Consider the following 13,487-nt stretch of genomic DNA (forward strand, 5'->3'; position numbering starts at 1 on the left):
CATTCACAAGCTCATTTTTAAACACTAAAATACACTATATTCAGCATAAAATACAGTTAACTTTAGAAACTTCAGTTATCATTACTTGGAAACAAAAGCGATGGGCCCTGAAATTGTGACAGCACAGAGCCACAGCTAAAGGGCCATAAATGAAGTGCTACAGGGGGCATTAGTCTGTGGGATGGTTTCTGAAAACTGATGAGCTGCAAAAATTGCTGAGGACAGAGAATGCTATCTTGTTAAAAAAGGTCTAGTAATTAAAACAGATAGGGAAATTACCACCTTTCTTCACACTTTCCTTTTTGTTCTAAGGCTTTCAAGCCTAATGTTCTGGCAGTGCAAAGCTGCCATTCTCTGGTGTCTAGGAAGGTGGTGCTAAACTACAAATTATGGAAAAAGCTGCGGGAGCTGCACGCCCTGCAGCTAAAGGATTTACTGATGGTTGTTGCTGTTTCTTAAAATCCAGAAAGACTGTAAAAGGAATGCTGTAGGAAGGGAAAAAAAAAAGTGCATAGGCTTAGTATACTATTATTTATCATCTCCTGATGGCATTCCCAGTTCAGTGTTAGGAAAGCTCAATCCTTTCTGTAGCATCTCTTAATTTTGTCATGCGAGAGTCAAGATCTGCTCTCAGCTTTGTGGCTTTTAGCCATTTATATTGTGGTGTGATATATGTGCTCTCACCCACAACAGAGTTTGCCTCATAAGAAAGCTGCATCCAGCTCAGAGAAATATATTTTATTCTTCATATGCATAAAGAATTTTATACTGTCCTCAAGTGATCAGCTTTGTTCTGCTGTGCATAAAATTCTTTGGTTTGCTGTTTTTTAACCTGAGTTTGAAAGTGAGCTTCTGCTTCTGATCACATTCTTTTTCAAGTCTGAAGACTTTTTCACTAAAACCAGAGATTAATTGCAGTGCAGGCATGTCCAGGAATACCAGGCTTGGGCTACTGGACACTTCGACTTTTTATTATCAGTGCTACTAATTATCAGTTTCCTATGAAACTTTCTATAAAATAATGTATTTGTTTGAGGAATGGCCTGAGAGAAAGGTTATAGTGTTTGTTTCCTTAATATTGTGGCATATTATCAAACAGTTTCTTTACTTATCACTTTAATAGACAGAAGTGATGAGATCTTCTTCCTGGAAAAATGGCTTCAAGTACTGACTTGAAATGTGTTTAAAAATCAAGGATTTGTGAAAATAGATTCCTCTGGTTTCCTCAAACTCATTGTTTTGTTCTGAGGGCTCCTACTCACCTGCCCAGGCTGTCTGCAGTTTCAGTTCCTTACCTGATTCTCACAACATTTGTAATAGGTGGTTATTATAGCTGAGAGAAATACAAAAATACTCACTCCTGGTCCACAGGAGAGGAGGGTGATAGAATCTATCATAGAATCAGTATTTTCTGAGTGCCAGCTCTGTGATCATACCTATTTTTGTGATGAAAAAAATATCTATATCATTACTAACACGTCCTCCTTTCTACTAAGTAAATTATTTCAGTGTCAAAGTGTGATTTGCACATAACCCTGTATGAAGCAGTGGTAATGTAATGTATAGGCAGTTCCAAAATAAATTCTCATCTTTAAAATCCTAGTGAGATCTGCACGGAGTTGCTGCAGAAAGCATGGCCTGAGGGACATGTGTGGAATGCAGAGGTGTAAAAGACCAGCCTGCAGTTAGTTGGCCCCCAGCAAACGGCCTCCTATTCTCTGAGAAGAGATGAATTAGAGAAAAGAACCCTCCCTGGGGCTCCAAGGCTGAGAAGAATGTATTTTTAGAAAGCCAGAAAGCCATCAGGTGTTTGCCATCTGGAAGCTGGAGACTCCCACGAGCAGGACACCAGCTGGCACAGCAGCAGAACCCTTTGTAAAAGTCATCACAATGACCTCAACAGGGATATGTATGTGCTGGCTGCTCCTGAACTCTGTGGCAAGGGACAGCAATGTGACCGCATCCAAATGGACACACAGTAGTGTATTTAATGCTCTCCCACAGCAAGACTGGTCACTGTTTACAGCTGTACCTGGCAATGTTCATAGTGTGCTAAATCTAAAAACATTGATTTCAGTCTGTGGAATACATATTGTTTTCTTGATGTTTCATTTTTAGAGTATTATTTTCCCTTGATTTTGTGTATGCATTGATATTTATGCTGTGGTGGATAGTTGTTTTGGAGATATTATGCGGGAACACTTTGTTTAGGAAGCATGGAGCTTGTCCCCCGTGAAAAGGAAGTCCCTATGTCACATCCCTTGCGTGAGTAGTACAGCATGATGGCCTAGTGGGGAGATGGGGCTGTGACATTGATGGTTGCTTTAGGATTAATACTTCCCACGTGAAAAATGCATGTTTTTACAAAAGCACAAAAGCCATGTTCACATACTTCCACTTCTAATTCTATCCCACAACTTTGCTGATAACCACTAGCAAAGCAGGACTATTTTACTATTTTACATTGTAATGCAGGATGGCTTATCAAGAAGGAACTGCCATCATGATTCACTCAGTACAGAAGAGATTAGAATTGACTGGCTCTAATCTTGGCACAAGTCACATCCTTTTGCTTATCTGATTTCTTCATAATTCACCTTGAAGTATTTGCCACTGAGAGATGTCTGGAGCTTTTGTACCTGTCAGTTATCGAAGGTTTGGATGGGGTGGTGGGTATCAGTTAAAAATGAAGGTGTCAATCAGACCCACCACCCAGAATTCAAGACTTGTTTGTTCCATGTGGCTTAGGAGGACCACAGTGCTCTCAGGAACATCCCTGGAGACCAGCTCTACAACATGACTTGGACAGTAATGGGAGGTGTCTGCTCTGGAATAGCCCTAGAAGCTGGTTTATTTTGATGTTACCTGAAAAGCTTTCAAGATGAAGTCAAGAACACAAATATATAAATATATGTAGATAGGCATTATTTTGTCTACATAATATATATTCTATAACATATATGCTCCACGTTATATATTTATAGTGGTTTTTAGGGCTATATATGTATAAGGGCAATGAAGCTGATGAAGGGTCTAGAAAATTTCTTATGATGAGAAGTTGAGGGAGATTAGCTTTTATTCTGCTAAATTAAGTATAGGTAAAGAAAAGACAGGCAGACACAGAAGTTAAGCACAGTATTTTGAAGGAAAAGAGAAATATATGCAAAGGCTGGCAGGACTCCCCACAAAAAAAGGTGTTAAAAGAGAAATTCAAGGAAAATAAGGTGAAAAATACAAAAAAAAAAAAAAGTGTTTTCAGGTAAAAAGAGTTGTGGCTTTTTAGGAGGCTTTTATGCTCAAGGCATTTTTATGCTCAAGTTGATAGAAAGCTGCTGTTTTAAATCTTGATATGTCTCAGTTATTTCTTTCCACCACTATAATACTTACACCAGTGTCAGACCCCTTAATGTGGTGGTTTTGCAGCCACACAGAGGAGGGGAGGGCATCTGTACCTCACCAGCTATGACACCAAAAAGCAACCGGTGGCATTTTGCAAATCTGCACTCCAACAGTGGAATTTGTCTCCATTTTAATAAAACACGGGATAACGCATGGCCCCAGACAGCACACAAAGTAGCAATTCACTTCCAGCTCCTCTATGGAGGTTGTAGCACTAATGAAGCAAATCACATCTCAGGGAATATAGCCATGATTTAGTACATGTATAACTGTAATAAAATGTTTTTATGGCTGAGATTGTTACATTTTTAATGGAAAAAAGAAGAATTAGGATTGAAATTGAAAAACAACCCAGTTCCCATAAAAAGTAAAAATGTGCTTGGATAAAAGGTTAATAGAGTTAATTGTGGGGAGTAATACAAGACAGCAACTCATGATAGAGGAGATAATTGTGATTTTGATAAAGGGGAATTGTAATTAAATAGAGGCTGGATAAACACGATTACCCTGAAAAGGTTTCCCAGCACAGTAGCAGGAGGTTTTAAGATGTGGAGGCAGACGCCTGTACGTGATCTGGAAGTAGAGGCACCACTGCTGCCAGCCTTGCTGGGTGCTCACCACTGTGGCACACTGCCCACGCTGATGCTCGGGCCAGCAAAAGGCAATAAATTGAGCTCATTTTGAAGTTTAGTTCACCTGCAACACCAACTGGCAAGTGATCTTCCTGTCTTGCTCTTCTCATTTCTGCTGGTGCCCACTTCCACCCCCATGCTGCTGTGGGGGGAGCAGCTCTGGGTGCTGGGCAAGGCTGATCTGCCGCAGGATGGCTGTGGGCTGGAGCAGGTGAGGGCATCCCTCCCATACAATGCTTTTTCCAGAACTGATAGAACTTGTTTACATAGATAATAAAATGAAGTGCAGTATTTTGATACTGAATCCTGAGAGACAAACAGAGGCTTTCCACACTGATCTGTTTAACTGAAATGGGTACCTGTGCTTAATATTTTTATTCATTGAGTTACCAATGTTCCACAATAACCTATATGAGATGAAGGGAATCAAATACAGCATATTTCTCCCAGGACAACCAGAAGTCTAAAAAGCTATTTTGTTTATGTTTCCTTTAAATTGTGAAACATTTTTGCTATATTTTCAACTTTTAACTATATATCATTAAAATATAAATATACTGAATTGGAATACAGGATGGTATCAATTCACATTTTTCTATAATTCCTATAGATTATTTTACATAACACATACAGAATAAAAAACCCTGAGAATTTACTAAGAAAAACTATCAAATACTCCCGCTGTTCAATTATTTATAGCACTGTTTGGAATCACTGTGTATCATAATGATATACATTCCCAGATGCCTAAGGAAAATTTCTACCATATTTCTATTATTCCCTATTCAGAGCAAGTGAACATCTCTCTAGGGACTAAGCAAATTCCCCCTCTCAAAAAAAAGGGGGAAAGATCTTTTTGCTTTCAAATTTTTCTTTTTCCAGTGCCAACTTCCAGATCTTCAAGTAGACATCACAACCCCATATACAGAGAGCAGTCATCAGTCTTTACTGTCACCTTTAAGCTTGCTCCTTCAAACTGTTTTCACCTTCAATTTTGTCACCAGTCTCTGCGCTTACCTTATGTACTTCTGTCAGTTTAGAAGCTGCAGTGAACCCTAAAAGTAGGCATGGACTCAAAATGTGTCCTCAATGTTTTTTGGGCATAATCTGCAACACTTTAGAGGTTGCTGACAATATACATATTGGAATAATCCCACAAGTATTAGGGTGGATAGCGTCTGCTGTGTGAATGAGACTGAGAACAAAGTGAATTGAAATTACTTGTGGAAACTCCCAGCACGGTTTCTTTGGCTTTTTATCTCTGCAGCTGGCATGTGATACAGTAATTGTCTTACTCACATTCCTGTCTTCTCTGCTTGTTAAGTGAGTTTGTTGACGTTTCTTGTACCAGACACGCATTTGTTTGCAACCATTTCTAAGATTGTGACTCTATTGCCTAAATCAGTTGTTTAAACTTGAATTCTGTGCAGAAAATATTTAGGTATCAAGATTATTTTTAAACTCAGTCATGCACAACACCTTTGCTTCCTTGTCTACAACTACTTTTTCTTTGCAAGAGCTTCTGTTTATTGAAGAAGCTTATTGAAAGAGTAATGATTTCTTTTTTCTTAATATTTTTAAAATATAATTTTTTTATTTATTTATATTTTATTTTAAAATATAAATTTTTTCCACTGAGTTCATTTCCTGGAGGGATATTTCTTTTTGTCACTGTACAGCAAGTGTACACAGGACCTAGAATCAAACACAGAACGTGACACAGTAACATTATTCCCACAAACCACCTCTAAGGTGCTGTTTTGGCATCCACAAAAATTAATGTAGAGATGGGAAAGGTAAGACCAAGTTGTACACCTACCCAAAACCTGTTTTGAATAGTCTGCCACACACTGTTTCTGGAAAAACAACCTTTCACTGGTGAGTGACATATTTTAATTTCCTAAAGGAGAGAGGGGTTTTGAGAACATATATTTTTATTAATTCTGCAACAATCAAAACTGAACTCTGGAAAATGTGTTTAATTTCTATGAAAATGTCATTCCTCTGGCTCTGACTTGCCAGCAGTGATTTTTTTCCCAACATTTTATTAACATGACACTTTTACTTGAGAAAGTAGCTGGCACATGCTGTAAATTTTGTGTTCTCCCAGGAGAAAATGAAGCAAGAGCTTTAAAAAGGAAACAGTGAAATGGTTACTGCTTGTGTTTACCAACAACTGAAGGTGAACCTTTCAGTTATTTTGCTGTCTACCCAGCCTAACATCCTCCAGTGAGAGGATGGAACACAGCTCCCTGCCATGGAGAAGGATCTCTGCATGACTTACTGGTAGTGCAATGATTGAGTGAAACAGGGGCAGCTTCATAAGGAAAATTGAGGCTAACACACGTCAGAATTACAAAAAGGGTATTCTAAAACATCTAAAGGGTGTTCTAAAACATCTAAAACCCTAATCCTTAAACTCAGTGAATGCAGCTGTTCCCCTCCAGTGCAAACTACCACCAGGAAAGGTAATACTACACAAGAAATCAATGTTTTCTATTCCAGATGTCTTGTTCAACTAATCTTCACCTAATTTTGATTAAGATACCTCCATATGTGTTTGCATAAAACAGAATTCAAGAAAATTTTGTAAGCATGGGTGCCAGTCCAGTCCATAAAGACCACTTCAGCCTCAGGAGGAATATAGAAAGAAGTTACCAGTTCCCAAAGCTTTACTACTCCTGAAGTTTCGAGAGGCTTAAATAATCTTGCTGGTGATAGGTATCTAGCTAGTACAAAGCTGAAAAATCAAGCTATGAAGTTCTTTTCTTTTTCTTTACTGATGAGATGTTCTAGAAAAAGAATTCCAAAAAGTTTTCCTCCACTGAGATTGGAAAGCATTTGAGCCTTGTATTTACCATTTGTTCAAATTAAGAACACTAGTACATCTAAGGTCAGATAAAGGTGGATTTCTTCTGCTACTTTTTGTCTTCATTTTATCAAACATATTGTCAGCTTTTTCACAACACAGGAGAAGTGATGTCCTTAGCAGCTGTGTCCCCCTTTCATGAAATATACAGAAGGATCCTGGTAAATCTTAGCTAGAAAGGTGATGCAGGCAGTAAAAGAAAATAATGTGGAACACTTTATGGATGAAAGACATGCCCTGATAACCACCACATGTGTGTTTATCACATGTAGATGCAGACAAGGTGGGAAAGAGAGAAGTTTAAATGGAATATTGTGGTTTTCTAAATATTTTAAAGGTAATGTACAACCCAAATCCCCCCTGACACAGCTTGAGGCCATGTCCTCTTGTCCTGTCACTAATTGCTTAGGATAAATGGCCAACCCCCATCTTGCTACAACCATGTGGAGCAGAATGGCAAACACTGGAAAGAGCAGATGGCAGTGATGTTCTACTTGCTGGTAATTTATTTATAAGACACCACTATTGAAGTCTTTATCTTCAGTTGTTTGTTATGGGTGTTTGTTATGTTGTACAGTTGTTTGTTATGGCCTCCACCATTCCTACCCTTACACGCCCAGATCTCTTTTGCATCACTACCATTTTACCTTCTTACCTACAAAGGTATCCAAAATGAAAACAGTAGAGTTCTGTCTACAGTTAAACCACCCCTTTCTTTATTGCAGTGGTAGTGGGAAATCCAAGCCAAGGAAGACAAAAAACTCCCCATCCAAACCTAAAACCTTGGAAAACTCAGGTTTTGGGTGTGCAGAGGTATTATCCAGCATTAAACTGTTTATTAGGAGATATTATTTTCCTATGTCAAGAATATCTACCATGATCATTTGGCTATATTTCATTGGTTTCACTTCAAATCACATATCTGTTATTATCAAAAGTCCTTAGTGGAGGCCCTGAGAGGCTACATCCCTTAACACAGCCCTGAAGCTGCGAGACACAATTGGCAACACCACACAATCCATATGCAGGCTGGCTACAACAACATTTTCCAATGTGAGGTAAGGCAGCAACTTTGATCATTGGCTATCTGTTGTCCTCTATGACAATGGTTCTTCTCGGATATGTCTCAACATCCACAAATATGTAGCGAACCTCGAATCTTCCTGTTTCAAGATTCTGGAAAGAAAAGAATTTCAGAGTGTTTGTTTCTCTTTGGTGGTTTAAATTCAAGACTAAGCTTGTCAGGAGTATCAAGCAATTGTACATACCTCTTTGACTTCCACATGGACTGTTCCCTGTTTCCCTGATTCAGTGCCCTCAATATAGAACTTCAAACGCATGTGTTTCAGTCCATCCTTTACGTATTCAATGTGACTAAAAACAGCAACACAAAACAAAAACCCAACCACCCAGCAAGAATACAGATTATATGCTAGTTAAGACTTCAAATTTAAACTTACTTAGAGGAGTTGCTTACTTATTTTGTAAGAAAGTGTATTCCGGTGGTGTCCTTATGCTACCTTGGCTTCCTTCTCTACTGCTCCTCTCAAGCTTTACTGTGAGTGCCTAAGGACTAGTGGAGTTAGAAGAGCTAATTAGCTGCTGAGCATTGAGAGATTAAATGCTTAAATGTCCTCACCCCAGTCCTCCCCTCAAAACTGAAAAGCAATCCACTGCTGAAGACTATGGAAATTCCTTGTATTTATTCTAAAAAAAACCCTGACTTGGAGATTTGGAGTCCAACAGCTAAAAAGGGACCCCACACCACCAAGACTTCCAGAGTTTTCTTAGGCACTTAAACTAAGTCATCAAGCCAAAACATACAGAGCATGTTTTTACAAATTAATTATCAGGTTTGTTAAACCACATCAAAACAAACAGTTTACTATGTGCTTTACTTTAGCAATAATTTTGTTCGGCTAAAATTGTGTAACTTTGGCACTGTTTGAGATCTCCAACCTAAATGCTGGTATTTAGACTGGAGTTGGGTTATGCTCATGTATTAAATAAATAGCACATCACTTTCAAAGTGACTACTTTGGGAAACTAATGATCCCATGAGAGTTCTGGTGCCAGTTTATGTTTCCTACTGAAATTATTAACTGCTGTTTAGCACCAATCTTTATTTCTATAAGGCATGCCCAGGTACACACTGTGAAATAAACTTCCAATACAGTTTAAAGTGACATGCTGGGGTAGAGAGAACAAATATGAACAAAGAGCCTTACTGCAGTAAATTTACATTCAAGGTGTTCATACACAGAAAACCCTGTAGATTTTTGAGATAAATATTTAAAATCATTCTTATACTGCAGATGCAACTCTACAATCTTACCTAGTTCTCAGCTCAAAAAATTATTTAAAATACAAGGCATTCAAAATTATGGAAATGAAATACTAGGAAAGCTGATTCATGGTAAATTTACTTATTTACAGACACGTGCTCAGAATGTTTGTGCACATCAATTTCATTTAGCAGCTTCACTTTAAACATTACTTCATAGAGTCTGGTGAAGAGATAAAGCTTCAACGAGTAAAAGTCACTTTCATCACACAAAATAAAAAAATCTCAATTTCATGGTTCAACCTGTGTCTGGGCTTATGTGTCTCATTCTATATGAAACCTCATTGAATATATTCCTGCCAAATAACCCAATAAAGCAGGGAGGACTTATGTTTTGTAAGAAATAATTCTGTTGTTTCTTTCAAAAGGAAAGTAATAGAGAGACTCATGAAAGGTTTAGGTGATAGATGTTCTATTAAATACACAGTAGAGATGTTGCCTCAAGTACCAAAAAAGTTCAGTATAGTTTCAGACTGTAAACTTCTGTCAGATTACTGCTCCCCCCCATGCAAGCCTAGGCCTCTGTACTACTCTTTGCAGACTCATCCTATTTTTTGGAGAGCTCTATGTCTACCATGATGACATTGCTTGTTTTGAGGCACTCAGAATTGGCATTTTATATTCTATCTACACTGTACTTAGTGGTGTATGGCACACAAGAGGTACTGCAAAAAACTTGTATGTTCAATCAAAAGTGACAGGATGTGTCACAAACAGTTCATCACTCTAGAACTAACTTGTAATCCAAAAATATCTTTGCTGTGCAAAAAACTGATGTCTTTATGGGGCAAACACCAAAGGGTACCTGACATGCTGTCGTCTTCCTCTTCTTGTTGCCTCTCCATAACCTTTTATAGAGTCACCAAAAACACCAATTATCTACAAGAGAAAAGAGGTTTGAGCTGTCAGAAAGGATCACATAAAAACAGGTATTCCAGTATCAGCTCCTGCCTCTGCTGTGAATGCATCTTCTTTTAACAAAATGCCCCTGGAGAATTTAACATGTCAAGAATAGAAGTGTTTATGAAAGAAAACAGTTTAAGGAAAACTCCTCTGTATTCCAGTCCTTTTTATTCTTTACAGTCCCGTTATTAAATGTCTAAAATAAATCCTATTGATATCCTCCATTTGTACTGTTTTCTGAGATGAAGACATGTAAACTGACATTTTGTGTAAAAAGAAAAAAAAAAGCAAAAAATATTTGCTCACATCTCCTCCAAGAGAATATCTTTTGAAGTTTAAAATGCAAATGCACTCCCCTTCATATTATCTAAAAAATACTACTGAATAAGAAATTTAGTAATCTTTTTTCAGATCTATAAAGTCAGAGAAGTTCAACTTAATCTTAAACTTACTTTAAATTTGGTTAGAAGGGGAGGTTAAGTTTTACTGTGCGAGTACTAGAAAGACGTTTTAATTCTGCAAACTTGCTCCCAAGCAGTCTTTATTTTTATTTGAGCAACAACTTGTCACTTAATTTCTAGGTTATCCTCAAAGGCATCTGTGGCAACCTTGTTTGAAGGATGTTTTGTCTGAAGCATTTTTTTTTTTTAATCTAGTTTCATGTTGATTTTTGTTTACACCTAGCTACGACAACTGTGTGATCCCATGACTATTCTCCATCTGTTTTTCAGTTAGCCAAAAGAATGCTAATTGTGCTCCAAATGAAAAAATTTAAATTCCTGGTTATCAGTGCAGCGCCTCACAGAATGATAGAACGATAGTGAAGTGTCATAATAGAGTAAGTGTGCTGAGAAAAGGCAGCAGGTAAGATCTACAGAGCTTAGTGGGACCAGTTGCGTCTCTGACCTGCAGAATTCAAGTGCTACATTTAGCAGGCACTCAGAAAAGTCCCCAAAACTTTCTGTATGGTGACACAAGCACATGCTCTGAAGGGCAGACTGTATTTCCATCAGTTTTTGGTCTGTGGCACAGGCTAGCACAAGGCTCAATGCTTGCACTGACTTGTCCTAATGGAGAGCTGGCATGGAGCTGAGCCACCCCATGCCAGCTAAAAGCACTGGCAGAACTGCTCAAGCACCACGTGGGGCTTCACGTAGCTTGTGAGATTCTTGCGCAAAGTTTTGACTTGAAGAGAGACAGTAGCTACTGAGAAACAAAAACTTAGGACTAAAGTTCAAAAACCAACCTCAGGGTGAGATCTGCATTTCTCCAAGGCATCTCCATAGATCTTATTTGGACTAGAAGAAGAGAACAGCTCTTTAAAAATCACATAGAACAAACCACCTGTAACAGAAACAACATCAGATGGAATGAAAACTTTTCAAACCAGGTGGAATTAATGAAAAGTGTGTTCTGATTAAGAATGTAATTTAAAAAAATAACCTGTAACACCAATTCCAACAAGCACCACAATAAAATAGGTAAAGTCTCTTCCAGCTTCTTTCACTGAAATTAAACAGAAAACAATACATAAGTTACAACCTTGGATAATAACACTTGTATGACTTTCTTACATAAATGCTCTATTGTTAGTCTGTAGCTCAAATAACATTTTAGCAGAAGAAAAAATTCCAGTAACAGTTTCCTTAATGCCTCATTGATGTAAAAGAGACCATGGAACATCTCTTCTATTGTACAGGGCATATTTACATCTCTGTATTAAGCCTTATTACTTTGTTTGCCAGATGTTTTCAAGATCTAAAGTAGCAATTACTGCTACTTTTTGGGTGCATGAGAGCCAGATTTTTTGGGAACTAATGAGGGATTTAGCACTGCAGTATTCATGCTACTACCTAAACCCACAAGCACTGAAATCCTTATGCAAAGAAAAGAAGTAAAAATAAAAAAGTAAAAGCTTATAAGTTGCACACACTGAGAATAACTGATTTTATGAATTTGCAATCAATAGAAAAATAAAAAGGGGAATATTACGCCAAAATAATTTTTTAACATTAACTGCTGTTTGTCTGACTAGTTTTTATCTTTCAATTTTGATCTAAAGTACAAGTGTTAGTATACACCAAAAAATAAGTCATAGGAGATTCTCTGTTTCAAAATATTTGAGTACTTGGAAAGAGACTACTATTTTTTAGTGATAAAGTGTGCATTTCAGTGGAGTAAAAGTTATGGAGGAAACATTAATAACTACTTCTCCTGCAGTCTTCTAATCACTTGAAAGTGTTTTTCGTAAGTCATTTCAAAGTACTTAAATTTTCTGAGGCTAATTATATAGTAACTACTTTTCACTGAAGTGAATGAGACCAACTAAAGCGAAGGCAATCCATAAAGAAACTACCATCACATGTAGAGCTTTGACAATTTTGTTGGAGGTGAACTTATTTCAACATCCGTACAGACAGGCCGCATATGATAGGTTTTCCTTCTGAAAAGGAAAACGAGGGGCTATTACATCTTGTGCCTGATAATTACTTAAATCAACAGGCTGTTTAGAAGAAGTCATATAATTTGGTCTGACTGTGCAATGCATACACATCTGCTCCAAACAATACGATGGGAAAAGAAACCGGCTTGGTGTGCTGAGATCGTTTTTTTTCTTGATACTTGATGTTTGGAACTACAAAACTTTGGTTGCAGAAGGAACAGCCTCCAGCCCTTCTGAGCAGCACACAGCATCCTCCGCCTTACCTTTCTGAGCCGCCGACACCAGCGTTTCCTCGTTCAGCGCCCTTTGCACGGACACATCCTTGCTATTATCTCCAGGTTTTGCAGCTTTCAGCCCTCCCGCCCGCGTCCCGAAGCTCTGACGGGCGGCCCCGAGCAGCAGCGGGGGCTGGTGCCGCCACCGCGGGCAGGAGCAGGACGGGGTGCCCAGGAGCGCCCACCCGCGAGTGGCGAGCAGCCAGCGGCCCAGGCAGCCCCGCCCGAGGGCGGCGGGCAGCGTCCGGGGCAGCACGCCGGGCATGGCCCCCGCCGCCCTCACAGGGGCACGGCAGTGCAGGCCAGCCGAACGGAGACTTTGTGCCGCTCGCCACCGGGGAGCCCTCAGGGAAGTGCCCGGGCAGCCTCCCGCCCCGATGACCGCTGCTCCAGCTCAGGAGCCCACCTGAACCTTTATCGCCGCCGGCCGCCGCTGGCCGCTGCCCCGGCGGAAATGTTTGGGACGGCGGAGCAGCGAGCGGCGGCGCGGGCCCTGGGAGCGGTAGTTTGAGCGGGCTCCCTCTCCCGCCCGCCGCCGGGAGCGACTCCCAGCGAGGTCACTACAGCGCCCGCCATGCCAAGCGCCGCCACCGCCGCTGCCACCGCCACAGCCCGCCCTCCG

The 13,487-nt window shown here is 39.4% G+C and overlaps 1 protein-coding gene across 1 annotated transcript; it reads right to left on the minus strand.

Moving 5' to 3' along the window:
• Positions 1–7,594: 7,594 nt before the first annotated feature.
• Positions 7,595–13,304, minus strand: TIMM21 (translocase of inner mitochondrial membrane 21). The gene is made up of 6 exons (XM_036378871.2): positions 12,854–13,304; positions 11,591–11,653; positions 11,394–11,491; positions 10,050–10,123; positions 8,169–8,274; positions 7,595–8,076 (listed from the first exon to the last, which is right to left on the minus strand). The coding sequence occupies exons 1-6, from the start codon at positions 13,128–13,130 to the stop codon at positions 7,984–7,986; spliced, it is 711 nt and encodes a 236-aa protein (XP_036234764.1). The 5' UTR covers positions 13,131–13,304; the 3' UTR covers positions 7,595–7,983.
• Positions 13,305–13,487: the final 183 nt, after the last annotated feature.

This window comes from Molothrus ater, chromosome 1 (assembly GCF_012460135.2).
Source record: "Molothrus ater isolate BHLD 08-10-18 breed brown headed cowbird chromosome 1, BPBGC_Mater_1.1, whole genome shotgun sequence".
Classification (NCBI taxonomy): Eukaryota; Metazoa; Chordata; class Aves; order Passeriformes; family Icteridae; genus Molothrus; species Molothrus ater.